Source organism: Paroedura picta, chromosome 2 (genome assembly GCF_049243985.1).
Source record: "Paroedura picta isolate Pp20150507F chromosome 2, Ppicta_v3.0, whole genome shotgun sequence".
In the NCBI taxonomy this organism is placed as follows: Eukaryota; Metazoa; Chordata; class Lepidosauria; order Squamata; family Gekkonidae; genus Paroedura; species Paroedura picta.
The window spans coordinates 122,244,549-122,272,419 of NC_135370.1; the positions used below are offsets into that span (position 1 = coordinate 122,244,549).

Consider the following 27,871-nt stretch of genomic DNA (forward strand, 5'->3'; position numbering starts at 1 on the left):
TATCCAACCTTTGCTTGAAGACTGCCAGTGAGGGGGAGCTCACCACCTCCTTAGGCAGCCTATTCCTGCTTTAGGATGGTTAGGGCTGATCCTGCGTTGAGCAGGGGGTTGGACTAGATGGCCTGTATGGCCCCTTCCAACTCTATGATTCTATGATTCCACTGCTTATCTACTCTGACTGTGAAACAATTAATTAATTAAAATTAATTAATTAAAATTAATTAATTTTATTTATTTATTTAATTAATTAATTTTAATGTCTTTTCAACATTTGCTAAACATTTATTGGGTAATTTGATCATATATAGTCTTGTTGATATGCCCCCCCCCCCAAATGGCCAATGATGGGCCTGGAGATGGTAGGAAGGGGAGGGGCCCTGGGGGGGCATTTACACATCTACAGTTTCTAACCACGTTGTGCACAATTGTGTCACTTCTGTAGTTTCTCAAAGCCTGAAATATCAGGGAGTTCTCAATTATTAAAAAGTTGAGAAAGGCTGGTCTAAGTAGTGATCCTGATAAGCAGATGAATTTTATAGATAAACTAGTAGCAAAGCCCATTTTGAAAATAGTCTGTAGGAAGGCGGGAGGGCTCCTACAGAGCAGGGTGGCCCCTGCCAGTAAGCCGGTGTAACGCAGTCAGCTGGCCAACCTCCTGTACTCCCTGGCAGGCAGCTGAGTGCAGAGCCTGGCAGGCCAATTTGTGTAAGCCAGCCTGCCAGGGCCAGCACTGAACCAGCAATGGAGCACACTCAGTCTTCTCCTCCAGCTCACTTTCTGCCAGCTCTTCCTCCTCCTTTCAAGTGCCAGGAAGCTGCATGGAGGAGGAAGATCTGCAATTGTCCCTCAGTGGATGTGTCCTCTCCCTATTGGGGGGCATGTCCCCCAGTGAGGGCCAATCAGAGGGACTAGAATGTTCAGCAAGTTGTTGGAAGGATGCATTTTTATATATGGTATGATGATGATGCTATATGGCGTGATGATTAGGCTTTAGACCAAATAAGTAATAGAGGAGAAATTTTAGCATTTATTTCTAGCTTCAGTTTGAAGCACTAGTTCTAATCTCAGATCACATTTATTGTTGTTGTTACTATATTTATTACCTGCCTCTCCCAAGAGACTCGTGGCAGTTTACAAAAGTCCAGTTAAACCCCCATTAAAACCCATTAAAATGGACAATCACAATATAATAGCAACATAACAGCAACAACATGGTGGAACCCCCAACCCCCCTCCTATCCTACATCAAGAGGGAGGAGAGACAAGAACACAGATGGCATCTAACATCAGGGGGACCCCAGCTGATCTTCCTTCAATGCCCCAGCCTCAACCATATAACTGACAGAAGAGCTCAGTTATACAGGCCCTGCAGAATGCTGGAAGGTCCTGCAGGGCCCGAAGCTCACCCGGGAGCTCATTCCACCAGGTCGGGGCCAGGACCGAAAAGGCCCTGGTTGAGGCTAGGCATGCTTCTTTGGGTCTGGGAATGACCAGTAAATTCTCACCCACAAAGCCCTGCGGGGGGCATAGGGCAATAGGTGGTCCCTTATGTATGTGGGTCCAAACCCACGTAAGGCCTTGAAGGTTAAAACCAAAACCTTGAACCAGATCTGGACAACAACTTGGTAACCAATGCAGCTGCCTCAGCACAGGCTGGGTGTGGGTCCTACATGATGTTCCTGTGAGGATCCTAGCAGCTGCATTCTGTACCAGCTGCAATTTCTGGGTCAGGGACAAGAGCAGGCCTGTGTAAAGTGAGTTACAGAAATCTATTATGGAGTTGACCGTCGCATGGATCACCGTGGCCAGGTGTTCAGGGGACAGGTGGGGTGCTAGTAGCCAGGCCTGGCAAAGGTGGTAAAATACCTGGCTGGCTACCTTCTTGACCAGAACCTCTATAGTTAGGGAGGCATTGATGGTCACACCTAAATTCCTGACCTGGGATGTGGTTGTAAGTATTGTTCTTGTCTGTATTTTAGGCAGTATGCCAAACCTGCCCTATTCACTAGTCTTCAGGTAAGTAAAGGTTTGACTGCAGAAGATTAAAAAAATTAAACTACAAACGAGAAGTTGGAATTTGCAGAGATGGTTAAACTTCGATTAGAGAAAAGATAATAACTTAATTCATTGCTAACTGGAAATCACTTTTTACATGAAAAGGAAAAATGATTTGATGATTTGTGGTTTTGAGGACTAAAGGAATAAAGAAAAATTATTAGATGAGATTTGAAGAGAATAGAGAAATTGTTATAGATTTTTAAAAGATTTTTGTTATAATTTTGCAATACTTTCTATCTTAACTTTTATTCCTTTTTCCCCTCATCAGCCCTTTTATTTCTGAACTTTTATCATTTTAAAAAATTCAGTTAAATTATATAGATTTTTTTTTAAAGGTTTGAGTTTTTTCCCCTTTTGAGTTGCATTTCCCACCCTGTAGAAGTTTGACTGTCCCTGCCTTTGTTTTAAGCTGCTCTTTAGTGTATTTGGTGCTGGTTTTTAGAAATTTGTTTCATGCATTATGCTGTATTGTGTTGTTTGTAAGATATTACATTGAAAGAAATGCACCATAAAGGTAAAGGTATCCCTTATGCAAGCACCGAGTCATGTCTGACCCTTGGGGTGATGCCCTCTAGCGTTTTCATGGCAGACTCAATATTATTATTATTAGTAGTAGTATTAGTATTAGTATTAGTATTTTTAGATTTCTTTCCCGCCTCTCCCGACAGGCTCGAGGCGGGTCACAACAACTAACCCCATTAAAATTCCCATTAAAACATCAATCTACTAACATGATGACTAAAAATCCCATCCCTCCCCCAATTATTAAAGAGGTGAAGAGGAAAGGATAGGGGAGTAGCGTACACCCCAACTCCTAGGGGGGGAGCAATGTCCCTGATTCACTGATCCCAGCCTCAACCATAGACCTGGTGGAAGAGCTCCGATTTACATGCCCTGCGGAAAGCTGACAAATCCCGCAGGGCCCGCAGATCACCCAGGAGCTCATTCCACCAGGTAGGGGCCAGGACTGAAAAAGCCCTGGCCCTGGTTGAGGCTAGGCACGCTTCCTTTGGGCCGGGGACAACCAACAGGTTCTCACCCGCAGAGCGTAAGGCCCTGCGGGGGGCATAGAGCGGTAGGCGGTCCCTCAGGTATGTGGGTCCCAACCCGCGTGTGGCTTTGAAGGTTAAAAACAAAACCTTGAACTGGATCTGGACAGCAATTGGCAGCCAATGCAGCTGCCTCAGCACCAGCTGGATGTGGGCCCTCCAAGATGTTCCAGTGAGGACTCTGGCAGCTGCATTTTGCACCAGCTGTAGTTTCTGGGTCAGGGACAAGGGTAGGCCTGCGTAGAGCGAGTTACAGAAATCTATTCTGGAGGTGACGGGCTAGTTCACCAGTGCCTTCCCCAGTCATTACCCTTTACCCCCCAGCAAGCTGGGTACTCATTTTACCAACCTCGGAAGGATGGAAAGCTGAGTTGACCTTGAGCCAGCTGCTGGGATTGAACTCCCAACCTTATGGGCAGAGCTTTCAGACAACATTTCTGCTGCCTTACCACTCTGCGCCACAAGAGGCTCATTGAAATGCACCATAGAGCCTTTTAAAAAATGAATAAATTCACTGTTTTATTAGTTTGTTGGGCTTGTTTGTGGTAGCTGATACTTGTCAATTTCTGTATCAGTCAATAGCTTACATAATTTTAGTTACCTTTGCAAGATATATTAAATTTCCCAGAAATTGGAGTATAGGCACTTAATACTATATTTCCATGCATATTTACTCAGAAATGTCCTAGTAGATCCAGAAAATATGCAAAATGCATAATCAAAATATTCATCTCCAGCAGAAGTATTTTCTTATGAAACTATAATGTAGTACAGAAATATGGTAGCATGGTGCTGTGAGAATCTCTAATGAATTCTTCCATATCTCAAAAACATCTTTTTGAAGGGAGTCTGTCAGTGCTCTGTGGATATGAACTGCACTGTATCCAACTGCTGCTGATTGCATTTCTTTTTTATCCATAGGTTCTTGCTCCAGTCCCTGGAAGACTTGGACAACAGTCTAAGAAAACTCAACTCCCGCTTATTTGTTGTACGAGGCCAGCCTACTGATGTGTTTCCAAGACTCTTTAAAGTGAGTTCACAAAGTTGTGAGAAACTCATGCCCTATGCAGCTACTGCTGATCTTAAAGTTCCTGCTATTAATCTGATCTTCCCGACTGATGTACATGGAAACTTCTAACTTCTTTGTTTTCAATATTTAGTTGAGTTGGGAGCACTGCTTAAGTTTCCATGCATGGCCTTCCCTCTCAGTGCTAGCACTAGAGAACATTCTCAGGACTTCATGCTATTCAGTTTGACTGGTGAATGAGATGTCCAGAACAGCAGAAATATGCAGCTTAATATTAAGTAAGCAAATCAGATGAAAGTAAAATTAAAGATTGTTGTAGTTCAGGTGTAATGTATTATTTAGGTTTCAACAATCCGCTCAATCCCACTTTGGGGTGCTATCTTAAACTTATTTAACCCATTGCCTTTAAATGAACTATGCTGATGAGAGAGATTTACTGTCTCCCACTCCTTTATTGGCCCTATCTGATTATTCTTCTGCTTTCACAGTATTCCAGTTTTTCCATATTCAACAGGAGGAAAGAGATGGGTGAATGGAGCACACTGTAGTATGAGCATCCTAATGCTGCCTTGTACAAACTTTATGTTATAAACTGCATTAAGCCTGCCATGTAGGGTGGGGGCAGCCTAGAAATAAGAATAAGAATAAATTAATTTTAAGGTGTCTAGTGGAAAATAGTCTCAGAAGCACAGTTATTTATAATTTATAATCTAACTGCTTAATATAGCCTTCTTGAATTTCTTTATTTGTGACAGTACTTCTTCTGTGCTCGTTAGTTTCATTTTTAAAAGTTACCTTCTGTCCCTTGATTGTGTGGGATTTGCAGCATACCCTTCTGAGTTCTCAAGAAGTCCAACATGACAAGAGCTGTGCGAGGTAACACACCCTAGTGTGTGAGTGTCAAGAAAATAGCCATGTTTAGAGGTTTCTTGGACTTTCAAGTCCCAGTGGGAGTTTTGTACTTACATTCCATCTCTTTATCACAAGGAACCCTGGACATGGGAGAGTAGCTTAACTGTAAAGTACATGCTAGCTGCAGGAGGACAAATCATGGGTCTTAGTAATACACCTGATTGGCCAACGGGATCAAGATGGCTGCAGGCAGTCTGGCATAAAGCAAGACCATTCATTCTAGTTTAGAAGAAGAAAAAGAGTTGGTTCTTATATGCCACTTTTCTGTACAAGGAGTTTCAAGGTGACTTGCAATCGCCTTCCTTTTCCTCTCCCCACAACAGACACCCTGTGAGGTGGGTGAGGCTGAGAGAGCCCTGATATTACTGCTCTGTCAGAACAGCTATATCAGTGCTGTGGTGAGTCCCAATTTCACCCAGCTGGCTTCATGTGGGGGAGCAGGGAATCAAACTTGACTCGCCAGATTAAAGTCCTAACCACTACACCAAGCTAAACTCCCCTTGGGATTGACTTCCTTCTTACCATCCTTTTGACTTGTGTGGCTGGAACACCTGCACTTTGGATTTTAGGGTTTGGTGTTCTCTATGGATCCTGTACTTTCAGTCTGGCCATATAACATCTGGGTCTCAGGAGTAAAGCCTGAATTAAGTATTCTAGGATAGTAAATTTATTTTATTTTTATTTACATTATTTATAGTTCACTTTTCTCACAGGGACTCAAGTTAGATGACACATAATGAGGCGGCACAAGCAACAAAATGCGTCATAGATAACTGATGCATTATAGTTTTTTGAAGTCTCAAATGATCATGTAGAACTGAAGCATAGCATTAACATGACACGTTAAGCAGAACAGAAAATACATAATAGGATCCTACATACAATAAGCTGTGCACAACAGTAAAGAGTACAGTCCCAGTCATCTGTCTAAGTTTGTGAACAATTTTGTACATATTTAGTTTTATTTTCTTCCCTGCTTTGCATTTGCTTCTACATTTGTGTACTTTTGCACATTTATTTTAATTAACGTTATTAATCATATTCCTGTGGTGATATTTGGGGCTTTAGTATAAACCCTATATCCTGGCCTATTTTGGCTACATCTGCTAAATACTATAATTGCTTGTGGAATTCAACTTGCAAGTATTCTAATTTGAAGGGCTGGCTTCTTGATTAATATCCACTAGGCTGGAGACTTGGTTCCTTGTTCTCTGAGCTGATGGTTAAGTTAGTGGCTGATGGTGGGTTGATATCCTGGGCAGTGAGGATTCATTCCTCAGTATTGTGTGCTTTACTCTTGACCTTCATCCAAAGCCTTCTGATGGGGCAAAGGGCTTTGACAGGAGGACATAGAGAAAAGAGCCCAATTTGGATTAAGTCAGGTCTATTGAGAAGTCTTGGGGAAGGCACTGGCAAACCACCCAGTGTTGAGTCTGCTATGAAAACGCTAGAGGGCATCACCCCAAGGGTCAGACATGACCCGGTACTTGCACAGGGGATACCTTTACCTTTATTGAGAAGTCTACATATCCTTGTTTTTGTCTTCCCTTAGAGGTAAGCTGGTTGTCAGGGCACTGGCCAAGGAACACCATGTGTTTTATCCTTTCCAAGATGAAGCATCAGAATGTTTTTGTTTGTTTTGGACAAAGTATGTGCTGCTTTCATCTCTTAATGGAAACTTGCTGAGCAGTTTGTCCATGTCTTCATTTCCCACCAGTGTTTTCTAAATTAAATATGTTCTCATAAACAAGTTCTGGGTTTAGTCTCAGCTAATTGCTTTAATTTGAAAATGAGATCTACACAGCCAGTTAGGAAATGGCCATTTTAAATTAAGTCAGTTGTTATGGTACAAAGAATAATACTATTGTCAGTTATTTTACTAGTGCTGATATGAAAAGAGCTCTTTGAACCAAAATACCATATGAGGGAAGCATGAGGTTCACCAGTGGGAAAAAAATGGCTTTCTTAAACATCCAGAGGGTGTTGAATTGTAGATTATTGAATTGTAGATTAAATAAAGTGTAAAAATTGTATCTGAAAATATACAGCATACAGATTTCCCAACATTTCCTTAGCAGGAGGCTGGTCAACGACACCATATCAATATAAAAAACAGATTATTTCTGTGATAATTTAAAAATCAAGTGTCTTGATTCAAAATGAGTAAAAATTGATTCTTTACAGTGTTGGCAGAAAAGCAATATCCCTCCCAGAATTATTTTATGCATGAAATACAAGGTGAGATGCATCAGACTTCATTAGTAAAAAAAGCCTCTGTTTTTATAAGTAATCTTTAAAAGGAGAGTGCTTTAAAAGAAATTTAAACAGCAACATTTTTATTTGAGATAATTAAGTTAAACAGAAATTTTCTACAGCAAATGCTGGTTGTTCGACTCCATTATAAATTGTTGGGTTTTTTTTGGGGGGGGGGGTGTTGTTTTGTTTTTTTTTTGCATTTTCATGCTGTTAGCTATGCACAGTTTTTAATTAATAGCTGGTAGATTTTATTAGGATAATATTGCTTCCAATCTATTTCATTTCAAATTTGTAGCAGCTCTGCACAAACAAATTTTGTGAATCTATCTGGGGAATACCTGGAGCTTGGTTGCACTGAACAAAGTTTATTGCATCCTATAGAATATTTATTTAACTGTGTCATGTTTTGCAATGACCATAGAATGCTTGCTGTGGCAACCATTACATCTCCCCCTCCCCCATCTTTGTCAGAAAAATAGGTCAAGTTTTTGAAGAGTGAGATATTGCAGAAAGGTCTCGATCAGTGGTCTCCAACCTTTTTATCACCGGGGACCACTCAACGCTTGACAATTTTACTGAGGCCCAGTGGGGGGGTAGTTTACTCCTCTACGCTCAACCACTGCCCTAACGCTCTCTGATCGCTATGGTAATGTTTAAACATCCCTTCAAAATAAGATACAGACATGCCACAACAATGAACATAAGGAACATTTTATTTTCATGGAAATTTTAACTCATGACAATGACAAATCAATGGGAACCCTGAGCTTGTTTCTCTGCAACGAGATAGTCCCATCTGGGAGTGATGGGAGACAATGACACCCGCAGTGTGTTGTAAAGGGCCGGGGGGGGGGGGGGAGAAGGCGTCCTTCGCGGCCCACCTCCAATTAGTCGAAGGACCACATGTGGTTCGTGGCCCACAGGTTGGGGATCGCTAGTCTAGATGAAGCTGTGAATGTGCTTCAGTTTTGCTCTGTGATTTCCTGCAGTGATAATTCTACAACATATGGACACAATGATGATTTAGCATATAACACAATTCCTAATAGGCCTCCTAAATATACCTGTGCCTTTCTAGATGTGAAAATAAAACTTTTCTAGTTTATGGAACATTTATCACAATTCAGCAGTATTACTTTTTCTGGGTGCCTATTGATGCTCTGCCCGTCTTACACATCACTAACTTAATTTGGGTAGTTGGGAGGTAGTTTTGATAGTGGCCTCTAATTGTGGAAAGTATGCGCTTCCTTCCAACTGCATTAATTGCAACTTTCCATATGATCTCTGCCACAACTGGAGCAAGTTATCACATAACTAAACAATCAAAAGTGGTATAATTATACTGCTTGAATGGTGTGAGAGAGCCCTGATATCACTGCTTGGTCAGAACAGCTTTATCAGTGCTGTGGCGAGCCCAAGGTCACCCAGTTGGCTGCATGTGGGGGAGCGCGGAATCAAACCTGGCTCAGCAGATTAGAAGTCTGTACTCCTAACCACTACACCAAGCTGGCTACACCAGGAATTTTCTCCAGTACTGAGTGACATCGCCTTTCCATCTTGCTACTCCTCTACAAAGAGGGACTGCAGACCCATTTTAAATGCAGTAAAAAAAGTGAAAGTTCATCTTAGGGTCATAGTGGCATGAAGGCCACTGTTCTAGAATGCCTTCTCCATAATTTCTGTTTGTTTCTTCCACAGCACATTGGCCTGATTTCAATAAGACTCTTCTTTAATTTCAATGTTACTGCTGCTTCACTCAGACTGGTGCATTATTTTTTTAGTGTGAGTTAAGCATTGTGTGGTTTCTTGCAGGAATGGGGAGTGACCCGTCTTACCTTTGAATATGACTCAGAACCATTTGGGAAAGAACGAGATGCTGCTATAGTGAAGTTGGCTAAAGAAGCTGGTGTGGAAGTGATGATAGAGAATTCACACACCCTTTATGACTTGGACAGGTAAGATATAAGTAGATGGCATCATCATATTTGACAGCCTAGTGGAACACCCTACCCAACAAGATCAGGGCCCTGCAGGGGACCTTAACCAGTTTTGCAGGGCCTGTAAGACAGGGGTATTCTGCCAGGTCTGTGGTTGAGGCCAAGAAATAACATGGAGATGCTAGCATCCTTTCTTGAAAGTCCATCCCTAGAAATGACATCCACCTATAAGTTCCTCATAAAAAGGAGATGGCTGTAGACTTTGAATTAATTGAGTTGATTATTTTAATTACTGATTTTTAGAATTTTAAAGCCTAAATTAATATTGATTTGTTGTGTAGTTTAAACCTTTTGTAAGCCGCCCTGGACCTCCAGGGAGTATAAATGGAAAAAATTAACAAAAAAAAGTACTGTACATTGCAGAGGTTTGGAATTTATATGTTGAATGATGAAGTTTCAGTTAATCCCACAGGAACAGGGGTTTTATTTTCATACTAAGGTCCAGGTTTTATTGAAGAGACAAGGATTGGTCTAGAGACATAATGAGAGTCAACCCATGGACCAGAATGGTGGCAGAGAAAGGAGCAAGTGACAAGTGGGCTCTCTTTAAACAAGAGCTATTTCATGCTTAAGATGACTATTCCAGCAAGGGGTCTTTACTGGGTTTTTAAGAGAGGTTGTAACCCCGCTGCGAGCCTCCAGGGAGCAGCGGACAATAAATTCAATAACAATAACAATAATAATAGATGGAAACATGGTAAGGGATCCAAGAAGCCTATTTGGATGAACAGAGAACTTCAGGAGGAGCAAAGGAAGAAAAGGGAAATGTTCAAGAAATGGTGGGAAGGACAGACCTCTAAAGAAGATTACCTGCAGGTTACTAGGCACTATAGGTCAGCCATCAGAGAGGCCAAAGCAGAGAGTGAGCTGAAACTGGCCAGGGAAACCTACTATAACAATAAAAGCTTTTTCAAGTACATGAGGAGCAAGCATAAAGTAAACTAGACAATAGGCTTGCTGCTGGGTGAATATGGAGAGACTCTGACAGAAAGAAAGCAGAAAGGCTCAGTACCTATTTTGCCTCTGTGTTTTCCCAGAAGAATATGGACAGATCTAGGGATGGTAGTAGGCAGGGTATAGTGTCTGGGTGTCCAGTTGACATGGACAGAGAGGTTGTCGAGAGGCATGTGACTACACTGGATGAGTTCAAATCCCCTGGGGCACATGGTATGCACTCGAAAGTGATCAAACTTCCTGAAGAGCTTGCAGAACCCTTTTCAATCATATTTAGGACCTCTTGGAGGACTGGAGAGATGCCAGAAGACTGGAGGAGAGCATATGTTACCCTAGTCTTTAAAAAGGGGAGGAGAAATGCCCTGGGAAATTACAGGCCAGTGAGTCTGACCTCAATTGCAGGGAAGGAGCAGATTGTAAAGGGGATGATTTGCACTCATCTGAATAACAAAATGTTGATCCGGGGACGTCAGCGCAGATTTGTCTCCATCAGGTCCTGTCACACTAACCTGGTTTCTTTCTTTGACTGAGTGATGGGCTTATTAGATCATGGAAACTCGGTGGATGTTGCTTACCTGGATTTCAGTAAAGCTTTTGACAGGGTTCTCCATGATGTTCTGATGGATAAACTGGAGGACTGTACACTGGATTTTCAAATGATTAGGTGAATAGGGAACTGGCTAGAAAACTGCAGTAATCAAGCTATGACAAGGAATCATTACAGATATAAATTCTGCTGAAGGGTAAGGAAGTATACCATCTCCTTGACATTGATGTTGTGCAACAACTGGTCCATAAATAATAAGATCACAACCCTGCAGGATTTTCTTGCAGGGCAAGACATGGACCTGGCTCGCCTGATGGAGACCCGGGTGCAAGAAGGCAAGACAGTCGCCCTGGGTCAACTATTTAAGAAATCGTCACTGGACCTGCAGAACCTTGTCAGCTACTGCCCCATCTCACACCTAGCATTCCTGGGGAAGGTGGCAGAGCAAATGACTGTGGACCCGTTAATAGCATACTTAGAAGAAGCTTCAGTCCTTGACCCCTTCCAGTCCAGCTTCTAACCTGGCCATAGGGTGGAAATAGCACTGGTTACTCTGACGGAAGACTGCTGCCAACTGGACTGAGGCAGATCAGCGTTGCTAATACTACTAGATCTAACAGCAGCATTTGATATTGTTGACCATGGGCTCCTTGCTTGCCGAAATGGGTATCCAGGGGTCAGTCTTAACATGGCTGTCCTCCTTCCTCCAAGGCTGAGGACAAACAGTAGGAATTGGGGAGAACCAATCGCACTGTGAACTCAAATGTGGAGTCCCACAGGGAGCGAGCCTCTCCCCAACACTATTCATCTTCATGCATCCTCTTGCCCAGTTGGTCCAAACCTATGGCTGTTGCTGTCCCCGATGTGCCGATGACACCCAGCTCTACCTCCTGATAGGTGGTCAGCCTGATAATCCTCCTGATTCCCTGGCCAGATGCCTGAAGGTGGTAACAGAAGGTTTTCCCATGAAACCTAACCCCTCAACAACAGAGGTCCTTTGGTTGGGAAGGGAAGGGTAACACCAGGAAGCATGTCTTCCCAGGCTGAACAGTGTGCATCTTAAAACAGCACAATTGGTCAGAAACCTCTTCCTCCACCTCTGCCGCATCACCAGCCTCCACAGGCTGACAGGAAGCAGGAGCTGAGATGACTAGACCAAGGTGGGAGCCAGATTCATGACAAAGCCTCTAAAATATCTTATAGGAGGCTTATGAGCATGAATTCTATGCCACTTCCATTGCATCTGCAAACTCACACCCGGCTCTGTCATTTAGGGTAATTTGGACCTTCTTCACCCTGCAGGAAGGGTGCACAAATAGTAGCCAATTGAAGATCAGCCGTGAGGCTTTTGTGAGCTATTTTGCGGATAAAATCTCATCACTCATCCATGAACTCCCCCTGACAATTGCTAATTTTCAATCTTATAGTAATAATTTACTGTTCTTGTAATCAATGTTAGATCTTGTTGTACACTGGCCAAAGACGGCTAGTCTGAAAGAGGTGGTATACAAATTGAAAAATAAAATAAGATACTTTGTGGTATTTCACTCATATGTTCTGGGCATGTGACCAGCTGAAAATTAGCACTGTTTTGTAACATTTAACAGTTTGGTAGCTGGTTCTCCTCAGTCTTTTTATTGCCAATTCCTCTCAGGCCAGTAGCTGTAATGGAAGGGTAGGATTGCCCGATCCAGGTTGGGAAGCTTCTGGAGATTTGGGGACAGGTCAGTGGTTTACAGTGCCATAGAATCCACGCTCCAGAACCTCCATTTTCTCCAGGGGAACTGGCATTGGTACTGGCATTCTTATGACAGTGATACACTTGCCCTCATTAGCAATGTGAAAAAATGGATGAGAAATTTTAGATGGAGATGGAGAAGGGAATACTAAATTGAGGGGCTTTCTTAAGATCTCCTGGTGGTCTGGGCCCAACAAATCTGAGGGACCACTTATCTCTCGGTGCCCCCTGCAGAGCTCTTCACTGCAGGTACTAATGAACTTGTGATCCCTGGCCTACGTGACGTTCGCCTGGCCTTGACCAGGGCCAGGGCCTTTTTGGTTCTGGCTCCTACCTGGTGGAATGAGCTCCCAGGTGAGCTGAGGGCCTGCAAGAGCTATCACAGTTCTGCAGGACCTGCAAGGCGGAGCTCTTCCACCAGGCATTTGGTCAAGACTAGGGGCAGAAGATCTTATTGGTCCCACCTTCTCTTGATGTCTGGACATCTTAGACATTGCACATATCCCGTCCACTCACTTGAAACACAGGGTTTATTGCTGAGGAGGTTGTGGAGCTGGGAATGAGAATGACTAAGGATTAAATCTCTGCTACTATATTGTACAGTATTGTGTTTTAGCTATGAGGTTTTATGCTTTTACAGTATGGTAACCTAATGTATTCGGATGTTAAACTGTAATTTGTATTTTGATGTTAAATTGTAAGCCACAACAAACTGGCCTTGGTCAAGACCGGCGGGTAACAAATTGAAATATATAAATCAATTAAATTAAAGGTGACTGAGCTGGGAGGAAATAGTATTAAAAGGACTGCATTTTCAAATCTTCACAGTGTTCATAGGTTTCCTTTTGCAGGGAAAATGTTCTCTTTCTCAAGGGTGCCCAGTCCTGCCCTTCTTCATAATATCAGAGAAATGTTTATTTGTTACTTGGATTCAGGGGGCTGAAAAGCTGTGAAGCAAGGAGCTATCTTTTGCTTTGTAGTAGCTTTTTATTGTTGGGAAGCTGGCTCACAGAGCGCTGCATGTGAATACAACAGATGGAAGCCTGGGTGGCGTGGAGTTCCTCCCCTTTACACGTGGAGCCTGTGGGGGGGGGGGGACTGGCACATGGCTGTGGCTGAAACACTAGCCTAAAAGCCCCAACCCTTTGCATAAGTAGTTGACTGAAAGGGTGTGGCTATTGGAGCTGCAACTGCTGCAGTGCACATTGAGCAGGAAACTGATTTGGCTGCTGCAGTTTTATATAAGCCAGCGACTCAGCTCAGATTTCCTCTTTAACTCTTCTACTCCTGGTTTTATGAAAGACTCTCAGCCTCTGTTTCTTTGTAGTTGATGTTAACAACTTCAATATAGAGGAGGGTTAAAAGCCAAAAACTTGCAGTGTAAAATGTGCATCAGTACAATGGATGCCTTGTCTAGAATATATGCCGAATATATGTAAGCATACCCTGTGAAAATGATATGTAAGGTTCAGTAACCATTCTGTTACTCTGGCAAATGTAATGCTTCCCCATTAGCTGGACTTACATCCTGCAGGGGCATCTATGGATTATCCACAGGTTATATCTGAGCATGATTGCTACTGGGAACACTCACCAAATGGCTTAACTGCATAGGAAATTACTTGAGTTGTGCAGTACCTTGCCTTTGATCCTTCTTAACTGTAGTTGTAATCCCATTCACGAATGTGATCAACATTGCTTGGCCAGAGTGCAGGTGGAGTGAGACTAAATAGAATTGCATTCATCCTGGCAACTATACCACTAGTTAAAGAATTACTTTCTGAGCATCTGTTAATCATCAAGAGGAATCCCAGTCTTGGAAATTTGGGGCAAATTGGGCTCCATGTGTAGTCCATATCTTCCTTTCTTTGTTCTGCTTTTTTTCTCAGAAGAAATGAAATGGTAGTTTTGCAGCCCTATATGATTGTAAGATTTTACTCAGAACAGTAAGATTTTACAAGAAGAAAGCTTGGAGCCATTGTACAATTTGGGGTTATACCATTAGGGGTTATACCATTTGAGACAGCAGGTGGTGATCTTCACACCTTTTGAAGGCTCTCCCACATTAAAAACTCCCTGCATATTGAAAGCTAGCACATCAGGCATAAAGCTTTATCATAACCTAGTGATCCCCAACCCCCGGTCCGGGGACCAGTGGCGGTCCGTAGATCAGTCGGTACCGGGCCGTGGCTCTGTCTAAGAAGTAAGGTGCTTCAGCCCACCAATGTCGACCCAACTTTGCAGAAGTCCAGGTCACAAAGCTACCCTTCTCCATTCCTGCTCTAACTAGGACTCCCTCATCTCGCGTCCAGTAGCACCTTAGTCCCAGGGCAGCCCACACAACTCCGTGGCAACAAGGTTCCTTGCCTTCAGCAACCACAGCAAAAAGAAACAGAGGCCAGCTTGCTCCCTCAACCTTCTAATCTGTTTGCCCAATCAGAGGAGCCGTAGTGGCCAACAGTTAATCCCGCCACTCCGGTGCCATCCAATGACGGGTCCTTTAGTAGACTACCCCCCCCCCGGGCCTCAGTAAAATTGTCAAGCTTTGGCCGGTCCCCAGTGATAAAAAGGTTGGGGACCACCCCCTTGTGTGTAGGGGAAGCCTTCAGAAATGTGATAGTGATACCGCTACCATATACTCTGCAGACTGAAGCAGAACAGTCCAGAATTATGTCATATCACCCAGTTCATTCTGTGTAACTTGTAGAACGATTCTTAAAGTTCTGTTTGTGCATTTAGATTAATGAATTAAATGAAGGTAGAACTCTTGCATGGCAAATAAAACAAACATGTGAAATCTGATTTTTTTTGCAGTTGAAGAGGGATTTCACTGATCCCACAGAAGGAACACAAAGTTCTAGGAACAATGATATTTCCTCACAGTAACCCTATACACACATATAATACTAGTATGATCTGAGGCCTGGCACTACTTCTTGGAGGGTGTCCTGATCATGCTACACCTTGGGATTTTGTCCCTAGAGTGAAGAAGTGAGAAGAGGTTCATGGTAAGGTTTCTTTCTGAGGGGCTGATATTGTTGAGGGAGGATTTTAAAAATATATATACATTAAGACATGGTAGGACAAAGATGTGAAGGGGCCAGATTGGGTACTCTGGTCTTTTAATGGCAGAGGTGGGGAATAATAGAATATGTATGAATGTTTTGTGTTTTTCTTGCCTCATCTGCCCCCTTCCTTTGATCTGAAAGAGACTTCATGATTGAAGCTGCAGTTTCCCTACACATCTGTAACTGCATTTTCCTATTCTGCAGGATAATTGAGCTGAATGGACACAAACCTCCTCTTACATATAAGCGCTTCCAGGCCATCATTAGCCGTATGGAACTGCCCAGGAAGCCAGTTGCTGCCATAACAAGTAGTCAGATGGGAAAATGCAAGACGGAGATCCAAGAAAATCATGATGAGACATATGGGGTTCCATCCCTGGAGGAGCTGGGTATGTTGCAGTGTTCTGGGGCAGTTACAACTTGTTTTGAGCTTGTAGTAACTTTGAGATGGGCTGCAGTTTTCCTCTTACTTGACCTGGTTTGGCTTTTTCTATAGATTTAGAAAACAATTCTGTTATTAGTACATCTTGGAGCCTAACAACACAAATGGAAGTGTTCTTTGTACTCAACCTAACGCCACAATTCGGCCATTTTTGCAGAAATAATTGCCTGCTGCAGGTTAGTGGACAAAAGAAAGTTACATATGAAAAACTCTGCCCCAAAATATTTTTAAATACTATATCACTAGAAATGTGTTGAAAGCATGAGTATTTAAAATCTTTTTGACCTACTATTCGTTGCTTTCTCCTTTTTACAAATCAGATTTATTTAGGGGGGGCATAGATTAAGAACCATATAAAATATTTTAATTTAAAAAGTATTTGGATTTTGGCCAATTTACGAAGCCATATTTTTCTGCATACTGGGGGAAACCGCTGACGATCTACCCCATCTGTTGGCAACCCGTTTGTGCTACTTTTAGTATAGTGTAGTGTTTAAGAGTGTTGGTCTAGAGTCCAGAAGATCCAGGTTCAAATTCCCATTCTGCCTTGGAAGTTTGCTAGGTCAGTGGTCCCCAACCTGCGGGCCGCAGCCCGGTGCCGGGCCGCGGCCCGGTGCCGGGCCGCAAAGGCCATGGCGCCGGGCCGCGGCTCCCTCTCCCCCCCCCCCCGCAGTAAAAAACTTCCCAGGCCACAAGCTTGCGGCCCGGGAAGCTTCTTACTGCGGCAGGGCGGGGAGAGGGAATTGGGGCCGGGCCGCGCCCGTGCGGGCGCAGCCCGATGTGCGGGCACAGCTCGCGGGGCGCGGGCCGATGTGCGGGCGCGGCTCACGGGCGCGGCCGATGCATGGGCATGGCCCCCGCGGGCCGCACCCCAATGCCCTGCCGGTCCCCAACCTCAGAAAGGTTGGGGACCACTGTGCTAGGTGACCTTGGGCCAGTTATTCTCTTGCAGTCTGATCTGCATCATTTTTAGGATAAAATCTAGGAAGAGGAAAAAGATTGTAAAATGTTTTGGGTACCTCTTGCTTTGGGGAGGAAAGTGGGATATAAATATTTAAATAAATTATTGGCATGTAGTCCATCCACTTTACAATTAAATTTAGTGAAAGTAGTGTTAACAAATAAAGCTGTTCTTATTTAAGGTTCTATGCATTTCAGGGCCACGATTTATAAAGTTTTGTTCTTGGGACTTCATGTTGCTCTAGAAATAGAACTAGACACTGTTTTGGTTACAGACATAGCAAGTGACATAAACTAAGAGCAAAATGAAAGGAAATTTGAAATGCTTTGCTATAGGCATCTATCAGTGCTTTGCCCATTAATTCTGCTCTAGTGCTCCTATGGTTTTGCCACTGCATCATTGTGCCCAACCATCATTCCATTTAATTCATTCTCAACAGATAGAAGTACGATTATGAATTATAGCATGAACAGAAAAGTACACGTATAAGCTGGTCCATGACACTCTATTACTTGAGTAATCTCCAAACTATACTGTGGTCTTTCTGTGTATTCATCATGGACTTGTTTTTGAGGCTGATAAGTTAATTGCACAAAAATGAAGACCTTTTGGTTTCAAAACTACTGCTTTACTATTTGCTTTCTACAAGTCCTTATTCAATAGCACCCTCTTCTGGTTACAGGAAGTCATCCTGAATTAAATAGGAGCAAAATTAGTAAATATGTAGCAGTATTGCGTTAGAGCTAGGGTTAAGTAGTTGTCTGATGTTGGAAATGTTTAAGGTTAGCTACAGCTCCTGTCTTCACCCCTCAGGTTTTCCCACTGATGGTCTGGCCCCTGCTGTTTGGCAAGGAGGAGAGACTGAAGCCTTAACTCGTCTGGATAAGCATCTGGAAAGAAAGGTAACCCCATATTATTTCACACTGCACCACCTTTGCCATACTACTTGCTTTCAAACTGTTATCTGCTGAACTACCCTGAATTTGTTGGGCATATATTAATGTTTTTCTAAAAATAGAAATCTCTCTACATGGAGATATCACAAGCCAAAGATCTTCATTATTTATTGCTCTATCCTTAAATTAGCATTAAATCCCAAATTGTCTTTCATAATGTTTTTAATAAGTGTGTCTTACCCCATGTACTCCATCCTATTCCTTTACTGGTATTGTTTGCACTGTTTATTTTTATTTATGTGATTGATTTGATTTGATTTTATACCACCTTCCCAGCAATCTGGTTCAGGATGATAAAAATTATCTATGCTAACTAACCAAGCAAGAGAAAAAGATTGAATCAGTTTTTAATATGACACCAGATTATAGCAGGAGAGCAAGGGGGGGACCAGGCTACTGAATAAAATTATTGAGGGAGAGTCGTCTCTTTGTGATGTTTTGACCAGACTTGGCTATGCCTTATAGTTTGTTGTCCATGTAATATGTTGCTATTCTGGCTTCCCTGACCTACTTCCTTTATCTTGTGTGATAGTAGTTGATTGGGCAAGGTCTGCTGTCATCCAAGGTGGATAAGCAGGTTTCATGAATTAGTGAGAAGATGAGGTATTTGGGTGAAAAGGTTGCATATAAATGTTTTAAATCAGAGAACTAGTGTCATGTGTCTCAATGCCTTTTAAGCTGTAATGCTGCTAGAGTTCTCTGCAGTTGTTGAATATTGAAGTAGCAGTAAGCAGCTCTTGTTGATAAACTTTTACAAAACTTTATTTTTCATATTGATTTTAAACCATTGTCCTTGTTTTTCTTGAATCCTGTTAGGCATGGGTTGCAAATTATGAAAGGCCACGAATGAACGCCCACTCGTTGCTAGCAAGCCCCACAGGGCTCAGTCCCTACCTTCGTTTTGGCTGCTTATCTTGCCGCTTATTCTATTATCGTCTCCGGGAATTGTACAAAAAGGTGAGAAATCAAAATCTAGGCCAATAATCCAAATGATTTTGTACATTTAGTAAAATATAAGCACCCTTTGCATCTTTAGTAAAGACAACTGTTGCAATAGTTTGTAACATTTCGATTTTTTCCTTTACTATTCTCCTTTGTCTGCACTCTTCCTTGAGTTGTGCTTTACTTTCCATTGTAGCAATGGCTGTATTGATACCCCATGTTATAGAAAGATGACGTTTTATCTCTGTGCTGGGTAAGCATATAAGAAGTTGTGGACATACCCAGCTGCATGAGTCTGATGAGCGTTCTGTGTTGCCCCCTGTGACTGGCAGCAGCTCTTCACAGTCTCAGCGGTGTGACAAGTCTGTCTCAGAGACCTTTTAATTCTCCAACTAAATCAAAGGCAGAGTGATTGACAGAAAGTAGAACTGCCACTCAGGGCATTCCTGTTTGATTAGAAGATTGACAAGCAGTTCTAGTTGGATTGATGTCTGCTGATATCTGCCCTTTGCTACTTGGGAAAATTTTGCCAGAAAACTATCAGATAGGGAAGATTCTGGCCATTACTGAATGTTAAAAAATGTTTCTATTTGAATTTGACTCATAATATTTTATATCATGATAGTTAAGTGTGGACTCCTGTATGGATATCTGAATCTGTGCATTGGACCCATACTAACAGTAAATAGTTAAGCACACCTGGGGAACCTCCCAAGTTTTCTGAAAAATCAGAAAACATGCATACATTGGTGAGTTGAAATGCCTCCTCAAATCTCTTATTTAGCCATAATAGTTGTTGGGTGGTGTGCAGACAACACACACCCTACCTGATTGGCCCTGGGGGAGCATGCCTCCAATAGAAGCAGCCACTCTCTCACTGAGGGCCAATCACAGATCTTTCCCACCCTCCTCCTCCTCCTCCTTACTGCCACTTCTAGGCACTTGGGAGGGAAAAAAGCCGGCAGCAGACAAGCCAGGAGGGGGGGAGCAGGAGGAGGAGACCAGCTGTACTCTGCGGTACTGTACTCTGCGGTGCTGCATTGGCCTTGGCAACCTGTCTCTCCTGGCTAGGCCAACCTGCTCTGTCCCAGCCCTCCCACCTGCCTGAGACTGGGGGTGGAGGGGGGGAACCAGGCCCACTTGCTCGCCCTGCAGTGGTGAGCACAGCCTGTATACCTGCCCACCCAAATCCAGGGAGAAGAGAAAGAATTGGGCCACTTGCCAGCCCTGCAGCTGCAAGCAAGATGTCCACACTGCCCAGGACCTCTGCCCCCCCCCCCCCCCCGGTGAGGTTGCCACTAGTGCCCATTGAATTCTCACAAGCAATAGGCTTTGCCTCTAGTAAAATATAAAACCTGTAGATGGCTGCCAATGCCTGGAGCTGTGCCAGGCGTGGCAGCAGATGGGAAGAATGGGATTCCTCCCCATGAGTCTTGCAAGCCCCCACTTGTATATTCTAATAGTCAACTATGGCCCAAGTCTCTGGATACTTAAACCCATGGAACAGAGCCACCAAGAGAGAGAAAACAAGTTTTCCTGCAAAATTGAAACCTCCAGGTTTGTAGAAAAATCTGAAAGTTTTTACAAATCGGGGGGGGGGGGGGTCCTTTAATCCCTCCAAAAGAAAAGATAGTTGTCTGCGCAATCTGCCCCTCTGCTAAACCATCAACAAAGGAATTGAGGAAGGGATACAGGAGTCTTCATGCGCCCAACCAAGTCAGCAAAAAGGGAGGTGGGTCCTGGAGAGGGGGGGGTTACTGGAAATTTCAGTGACCCCAGCTGTGGCATTGTTAGGTGGTGATCACTAGGAGCCTTGGCAGCCACTGCAACAACATGGGTGGGGCAGAAAGAAACAAAGAGAGGCACGGTAACACCCCATAAGTATCAGGTCTCTACAGGTTTCCTTATATTTATGAATGTATATGGTTTGGATAGATTTTTGATCAGCAAAATTCCAAGTAGATTTCCAGCTGCACATCTCTCCTTTAGAGTTTGTGTTCAGGTACCCCAAAATCCCAGATCTATCTGTTTTATGCACATTTTGCTTCCTACCTTTTCTAGGTGAAGCGGAATAGTACTCCTCCACTATCACTATATGGTCAATTGCTATGGAGAGAATTTTTCTATACAGCTGCAACAAGCAATCCCAAATTTGACCGTATGGAAGGGAACCCAATCTGCATCCAGATCCCATGGGACAGGAATCCTGAAGCCTTGGCAAAATGGGCAGAAGGCAAGACAGGATTTCCCTGGATTGATGCCATTATGACACAGCTGAGACAGGAAGGGTGGATTCATCACCTAGCTCGGCATGCTGTGGCTTGCTTTCTAACCAGGGGTGATCTGTGGATCAGCTGGGAGTCTGGAGTGAAGGTGAGTTGTGGGGCAGAAACTGTGCATTGGCAACTAAGTTTCAGAATGATTCTGTAGATGCATCGCTGCTGCATATTACCATTTATAAGAAAAAAAGCTTCCATTGAATAGTTGTGTTGGTTTAAAAATGCACAGCCCCTCTTTAGATTTAAACAGGTGCGCATGTTTATAAATGCATGTTGACCTCTGCATCACAATCTCATTTGGCTTTCATTATTCCAGAAGCCTGTGATGTGGTTGACTGTTTAGCACATTTGTATCTTTTCTCTCTAAGACCCAAGTAATTAAATGTAATCAAGTTGACAGTGAGTTTCTGTTCCTGCTCTGCTCATCAACATTTGCACCAGTGATTCAACATGACACTTCCTTTGAAATCTGCCTTGAAGCCTTTCCTCACGGGTTTTCATTCTGTTTTGTTACAGGTGTTTGATGAGCTGCTGCTGGATGCAGATTTCAGTGTGAATTCAGGCAGCTGGATGTGGCTTTCCTGTAGTGCTTTCTTCCAGCAGTTCTTCCACTGCTATTGCCCTGTTGGCTTTGGACGTCGTACAGATCCTAGTGGTGACTTTGTCAGGTGAGCACATTGACCAGTTTTGTCTGAACTTTTCAAGGATGAAACCTCTGTGGAGTTTGGGCATTTGATTGTCTTATGCTATGTAGGCTCTGTTTATGTTGAAGAGTGAACAGTAATGTCTATCTCAATTTGTATTGCAGACGATATCTGCCAAAGCTGAAAGGCTTTCCCTCACGCTATATCTATGAGCCGTGGAATGCCCCGGAGTGTGTGCAGAAGGCAGCTAAATGTATCATTGGTATAGATTATCCTAAACCTATGGTGAATCATGCAGAAACCAGTCGACTGAACATTGAGCGCATGAAACAGATTTACCAGCAACTGTCACGCTACAGAGGCCTCTGTGAGTACTGGCAGCTGCATTGTGCCATGGAGTTGAGCGGTTTAGTTTCCGTAGCAAAAGTAGTGTTTACCTTTTTATAAATAAGAATGGTTTTGTGTTAGGAGCCAGGGTCTGTTTCTTGTCACTGGTACAGGAAAATCATACTGTAAATATACTTGCATATAAGCCAAGTTTTTCAGCCCTTTTTTAAGTTGAAAAAGTCCCCCTCGGCTTATATGCGAGTATTTTAAAAAACCTGCCAGAAAGGAGGGTGGGAGTGGGAGACAAGTATACTTGCCTGAAAAACAGAAGCAGAAACAAAGCAGCAAGTCTGGGAGGGACAGTGGGAGGGGAGGGAAGAGCAGTCTCCGCCTCCCCCTCACTGCCTTAATGAGGCTAGCACAAGGCTAGCACATGTAGCAGGAAGCTCTGAAGCCTCTGTCTCAGAGGGAGAGCAGTGATCAGAAGGAGGAAAGGAATGAAAAGTGGAGGGAACAGAAGGAGCACAGGATTGGATGTAAAAAGGCAAGAGGGGTCAGAGGGAAAGAGGGAGGAGGAAGGGAAAGAGGGAGGAGGAGGAGGAGGGTGGGAAGAAAAGGGGAAAAAAGATCCTGCCGGGAAGGGAAGGGGGAAAAGCCATTATCCAAATACCACCCTCAGCTTATATGCGAGTCAATATGGTTTTCCAACATTTTGTGGTAAAATTAGGTCACAATAAAACAAAATCAGAGTCCAGTGGCACCTTTAAGACTAACAGAGATTTATTCAAGGCGTGAGCACTCGAAAGCTCACACCTTGAATAAATCTTTGTTGGTCTAAAAGGTGCCACTGGACTCTGGTTTTGTTTTATTGTAAAGACAGATGAGAGAGAATGGTAGAATTTGCTACCAAAAGTGAATAAATATCCTGTTATACTATGTAGACCACATTCTGATATTTCTGAAAATGTTCAGGCCTTTATCACTCTTTGCCAGCTGTGTGCTTTCCAGGCAGCTTGTCATTCTTTCCACATTACAGCAGTATTGTACTTATCATTTGGAAATTTAAAACCGCCCTGAGCCTCCGGGGAAGGTGGTATATAAATATAATAAATAAATAAATACACAAATAAATAAATAAATAAAATTTAGCTATCCATTGGCTAAATTCCAAAATATAACATGTTTTCTGTTTCTCTGCAATATTGTTGTTAGAAACAAAATGGTCATTTCCATTAAATCTAGCCTCTCTCCCGTAATGGGCCTGTTGACAGTGTACAACGGGGTTAAAACACATAAAACAGTTAATTCATTGAAATTTAAAGTATTATTTAAAATTTTTAAATTATTAAATCAACTTACTAATAATTAAAAAATTGACCTCTAGTGACCATGTTGTGGCTTTTTACACTTTTCTCTCCCAAACAGTCTTACTGGGATTTAAGTGCTTGGGGGCTAAAGCAGATAATAGACATTCAGATATAACCAGTTCAGGATGAAAGGCAGAAATTAGACTTTGAATGCTGAATATGATGTTTGCTGCAAAAGTTGTCTAGGCTCAGCAAAGTAAGAGAGCTAGTTCCCTCCCTATAAGCAGCTTCTTAGTATCACTGTTCTAGCTGTAGTTGAACAGTTTCAAAGCTGAACTTTTCTGCTACATTAGCTTCTCCTTTATGCATTATTGCTTTTCTGACAATAAAACCCTTATGCTATTACTGCTGCAGGATTAAGTAACCATTTCTAAATAATATGCATTTGATGCTGTAGGCCCATACAGTCCTTTGACTTTGCCTAACACACTAGGTGGCTATTGGAGTGGCAGCCTTAAAATAGTTTGTATCCCTGTTCTTCATGGGAATGCAGGGAGTGGTGAGGGCAAGATGTGGAATTAGTCCCCTGGGAGTAGACATGTGGGCTGCCCCAGTGGCTTCTCCTCTACCCCGTGATGTTTCTTATCTATGAGCAGCCATTTAGTAGAATTATCCAAGTGGTGGTGTTGGATATCATCATGCTTTTGGAGCATTACTTGGGCTCAGATCAAGTAACTAAAAGAGAACATGCTACAATTGATAAGACAAGATTAAGATAATGCTGGTTGGAAAGGCCAGTGTTCTGAGAAAAGTACATTTAATACCATTGGATGGTATATCTGGGGATATGGATCTGAATTGCCTTCTGGTGGGACTAGGGGAAAATTGTTTTTGTTTGTTTGATATTCTCTCAGTGATCCTTAGTTCCCATCCAGTGGTTTTGTTTTGTGTTTATTTTAACTCTCTTTTTAAATTGGGGGGTGGGTGGTTTTAAAATGTGGTTTTATAAATGTTTTAAAATTTTAGTTGCCTTGGTAGCCCTTTTTGTAAATTCTGCAAATAAGTTACTTAAAATATTCCTGTATCCAGCCCTGTGGATAGTGAAGTGATGGTGTTAGGTTTCTTTCCATAACATCTAGGCAGAAAACTACATCATGTCCTGAATTCAGGCTTGTATAGCTGCACTGGTCATGCTAACATAACCTCAGGACTAGATTACTGTGCCATACGCTGTGTGGAGCTGTTTTTGGCAGTGGCTCCAACTACAGTTAGTACAGAATGAAGCTGCCTGGTTTTTGCAGGAGCTAGTAAGTTCATCCACGTTACTGAAACATTGAAACATCAAGGCTGGTTTGGTCTGAATGTGATTCAGAGTGCTGTCTTGACCTGTAAAGTTCTTAACACCCTAGGACCTATGGATTTGCTGTAGTGCCTCTCCCAGTATGAGACTCCCAGAGTACTATGCCCACAACAATAAGAAATGTTTGCAGTCCTACTACTGAGGAAGATTAGGATAGTTTCAGCTCATATTTGGGCTTTTTTCAGTGATGACGCCAATTATTTGGGATGCGATGCACAGGGAAATGTGATGTCTGACAACCTTTCAGGGGAAAAAATGTTTGGCTGAATTATTTTAAAAGGCCTTTAGAAATTAACCTGCAATTGTGCCAGTTGTCTGTATCTGATGTTGGTTTCATTGTTTATGGGATTATATTTAGAAACTGCTGTATAAACATTTTCAGCCATTAAATATAAATTAGTTGCAGCTCTCATCTTTTAAAAACTAAGACGACTATTTAAAGGGTCAGTTATTCTGATTTCAGGTGGAAGAAAGGCGGTGGAATGTTCTACAGACCAATACCTTGGTCTTAACATACCCAGTAGTAGTATGTCAGTGAAGCCTTTCTTTAATAGACATTGTTATTTTTATAGGTTTATTGGCCTCTGTCCCTTCCTGCATGGAAGACCTCAACAGTCCAGCCACAGACCCTCCTGTGGGGCAAGGAAGCAGTACTAATACAAGTGAGTAGGAGCTGTCCATAAATCACATGACTCTTTTAACAGGCACTTGAAGACCATATAAAAGCTGGTTACACAAGGGCTTAGAGGCAGCAAGATATAACTTTAATTCATCTCCTTGAGACTTTCTGAAAAACCCAGTGAAATCTCTTTCTAGAAGATCTGTAAGATTAAGCTCATAAGTTAATCAGTGAAACATTATCTAAGCCTTTTGGCACCCAAGCCTTTTGGTACATGTCTGGGCAGACATTGATGGGATATTTTAAGTAAGAATGCCCAGGGTGGAAGGAGAAAGGGTGAGTTCTGAAGTCTGAAACAATACCATAAAGAGGAGTCTGGATATAGTTCTATATGAGCATTGCATTCCAGTGTCTATCCACTATTGCAAATACTTGAATGTCTAGACAGTAGCATTTAAATCCCTAGAGTTAGAAGAATGTTCTAATGATTCTCTGCCATTTTGCAGTGCCAAGACAGTCCCACTTGGGTCATATTTCTCCAAAACGGAAACATGAGGTTGCAGGTGAAAGCAGTGAAGAACTGTACAAACGAGCCAGGGTAACGGCTCTTCAGACCTCAGATAATCCACAACAGGAACTTGAGAATGTGAGTCACTAGCTTACTTTTGTCACTGGAACCCATTTGATTGTCCACTCAAACAGCAGATCTCTTTTGCTTGGTGGGTGTTTCTGTAACAGCTTTTGCTTCATAGCACTGTCAGATTTGCTCAGAGGTATAAAAGCAAATATTTGTATGCTGGCCACTCCTCCCTCTCTCCGCCCCCCCCCCCCCCCGCAGTGAGAAGCTCACCAGGCCGCAAGCAAATTGGCCGCCAAAGCAGCCGATTAACTTGCGGCCCGGTGAGCTTCTCGCTGCGGGAGGGGGGGAGATGGTGGCATGGCTGCCAGCACGCCAGCAGGTGCAAACGTGCATGCGCGCAGTTGCTGCGCATGCGCATTTGCGCCAGCTGGGGTGCAAACGTGCATGTGCAGCAGTTTCACGCGTGTGCAGAACTGCGACACATGCACGTTTTCACCCCCACCGGGGGCGCAAACACACACCGCGCATGTGCGGCACCCCAGGCCGCCCTCTACCCCCACCCCTCCTTGCAGTCCGCAACTGTGAAAAGGTTGCGGGCCGCTGCTGTAAAATACTCCCTCTGATTACTGTTATCTGATGGATGTGTGAGGATAAAATGAAACCAGAGAGGACCATGTATGCTGCCCTGAGTTCCTCTGAGAAAGGGTGGGATAAAAATGGGAGTGATGTAACTTTTTCTAGTATCTTCTTAATTGATTCAGTAGAAGCGTTTCAGCACACTAAAAAAATTTGGTATGATTTTGATATGATAGCCATCTTCAAGTACTTGAAGGGCTGTCACATAGGGGATGGAGCAGAGTTATTTTCTGTTGCCACAAAGGGTTGGACCAGAACCAATGGGATGCAATTAATTCAAAAGAATATTCGGCTTAACATCTGGAAGAAGTTCCTGACAGTTAGAGTGGTTCCTTAGTGGGACAGGCTTCCTCAGGAGGTGGTGGGTTCTCCCTCTTTGGAAGTTTTTAAGCAGAGGCTAGATACGCATCTGACAGAAATATTGATTCTGTGAACTTAGGCAGATTGTAAATGGGTGGGCAGAAGTAATTGTGTCCGAGTTTGGCTTTTGTGGCCCTTTCTTGCATAGCCAGGGAATTGCTGATCAACACTTTGGAGTCAGAAGGTGAATTTTCACCAGGCCAGACTGACCAGGGATTCTGTGGGGGTGGGGCTTGGGGGGGAGGAATAATCTGGGCATGGATTTTCGGTTACTGTGGGCAGATAGGTAGTTGTTAATTTCCTGCATTCTGCAGGGGGTTGGGCTAGATGACCCTGGAGATCCCTTCCAACTCTGTGATTCTATGATTTATGCCAAATTGATTCACGGTATACCAAAATCACCGGCTTGGGACAGGGATTAGGTTCCTGTGATTTGAGTTTACCCAAATCAATTCATCTCCATTGGAGACCGACAATCGGCTGATGCTGCAGAGAGCTGGCTCTCCGCAGCATCAGGCAGTCTGCTGGGATTTCTGAAAGCTGTCCAACAGGATCAGTTGTGGGGTGGGGTCTTTCTCAGACAGCTAAATGAAACCTGAATCGATTGAGCCTTCTCAGATTAGACCCATTTATATTCATAGGGATTGCAATTTAGTTTGGATAAGCCCAGAAAAGAACTGAATCAGCATTTAATTTAGTTTCTTCAGGCTAATCCAAGCTAAATCACATATCCCAATTCAGTACAAGTGGATTTAGACATTCGGTAATGGAAGGGAAGCAGAAGTACCCTTGTAGCATCCAAAATGTAGTCCCCCCCCCCCCCATATGCAGGATGAGATGTGATGGTTCCAC

General features: G+C 43.1%; 1 protein-coding gene across 1 annotated transcript in view; it reads left to right on the top strand.

Annotated features, from left to right (window-relative positions):
• CRY2 (cryptochrome circadian regulator 2) overlaps positions 1 to 27,871 on the top strand; it is a 35,039-nt gene that overhangs the window by 3,271 nt on the left and 3,897 nt on the right. Inside the window, exons 2-11 of the mRNA XM_077322292.1 lie at positions 4,029 to 4,137; positions 9,115 to 9,257; positions 15,811 to 15,995; positions 17,823 to 17,911; positions 18,782 to 18,922; positions 20,969 to 21,280; positions 21,703 to 21,854; positions 21,995 to 22,197; positions 25,397 to 25,486; positions 25,950 to 26,089. Coding sequence (XP_077178407.1) covers positions 4,029 to 4,137; positions 9,115 to 9,257; positions 15,811 to 15,995; positions 17,823 to 17,911; positions 18,782 to 18,922; positions 20,969 to 21,280; positions 21,703 to 21,854; positions 21,995 to 22,197; positions 25,397 to 25,486; positions 25,950 to 26,089 — 1,564 coding nt within the window. The remainder of the gene's footprint in view (positions 1 to 4,028; positions 4,138 to 9,114; positions 9,258 to 15,810; positions 15,996 to 17,822; positions 17,912 to 18,781; positions 18,923 to 20,968; positions 21,281 to 21,702; positions 21,855 to 21,994; positions 22,198 to 25,396; positions 25,487 to 25,949; positions 26,090 to 27,871) is intronic.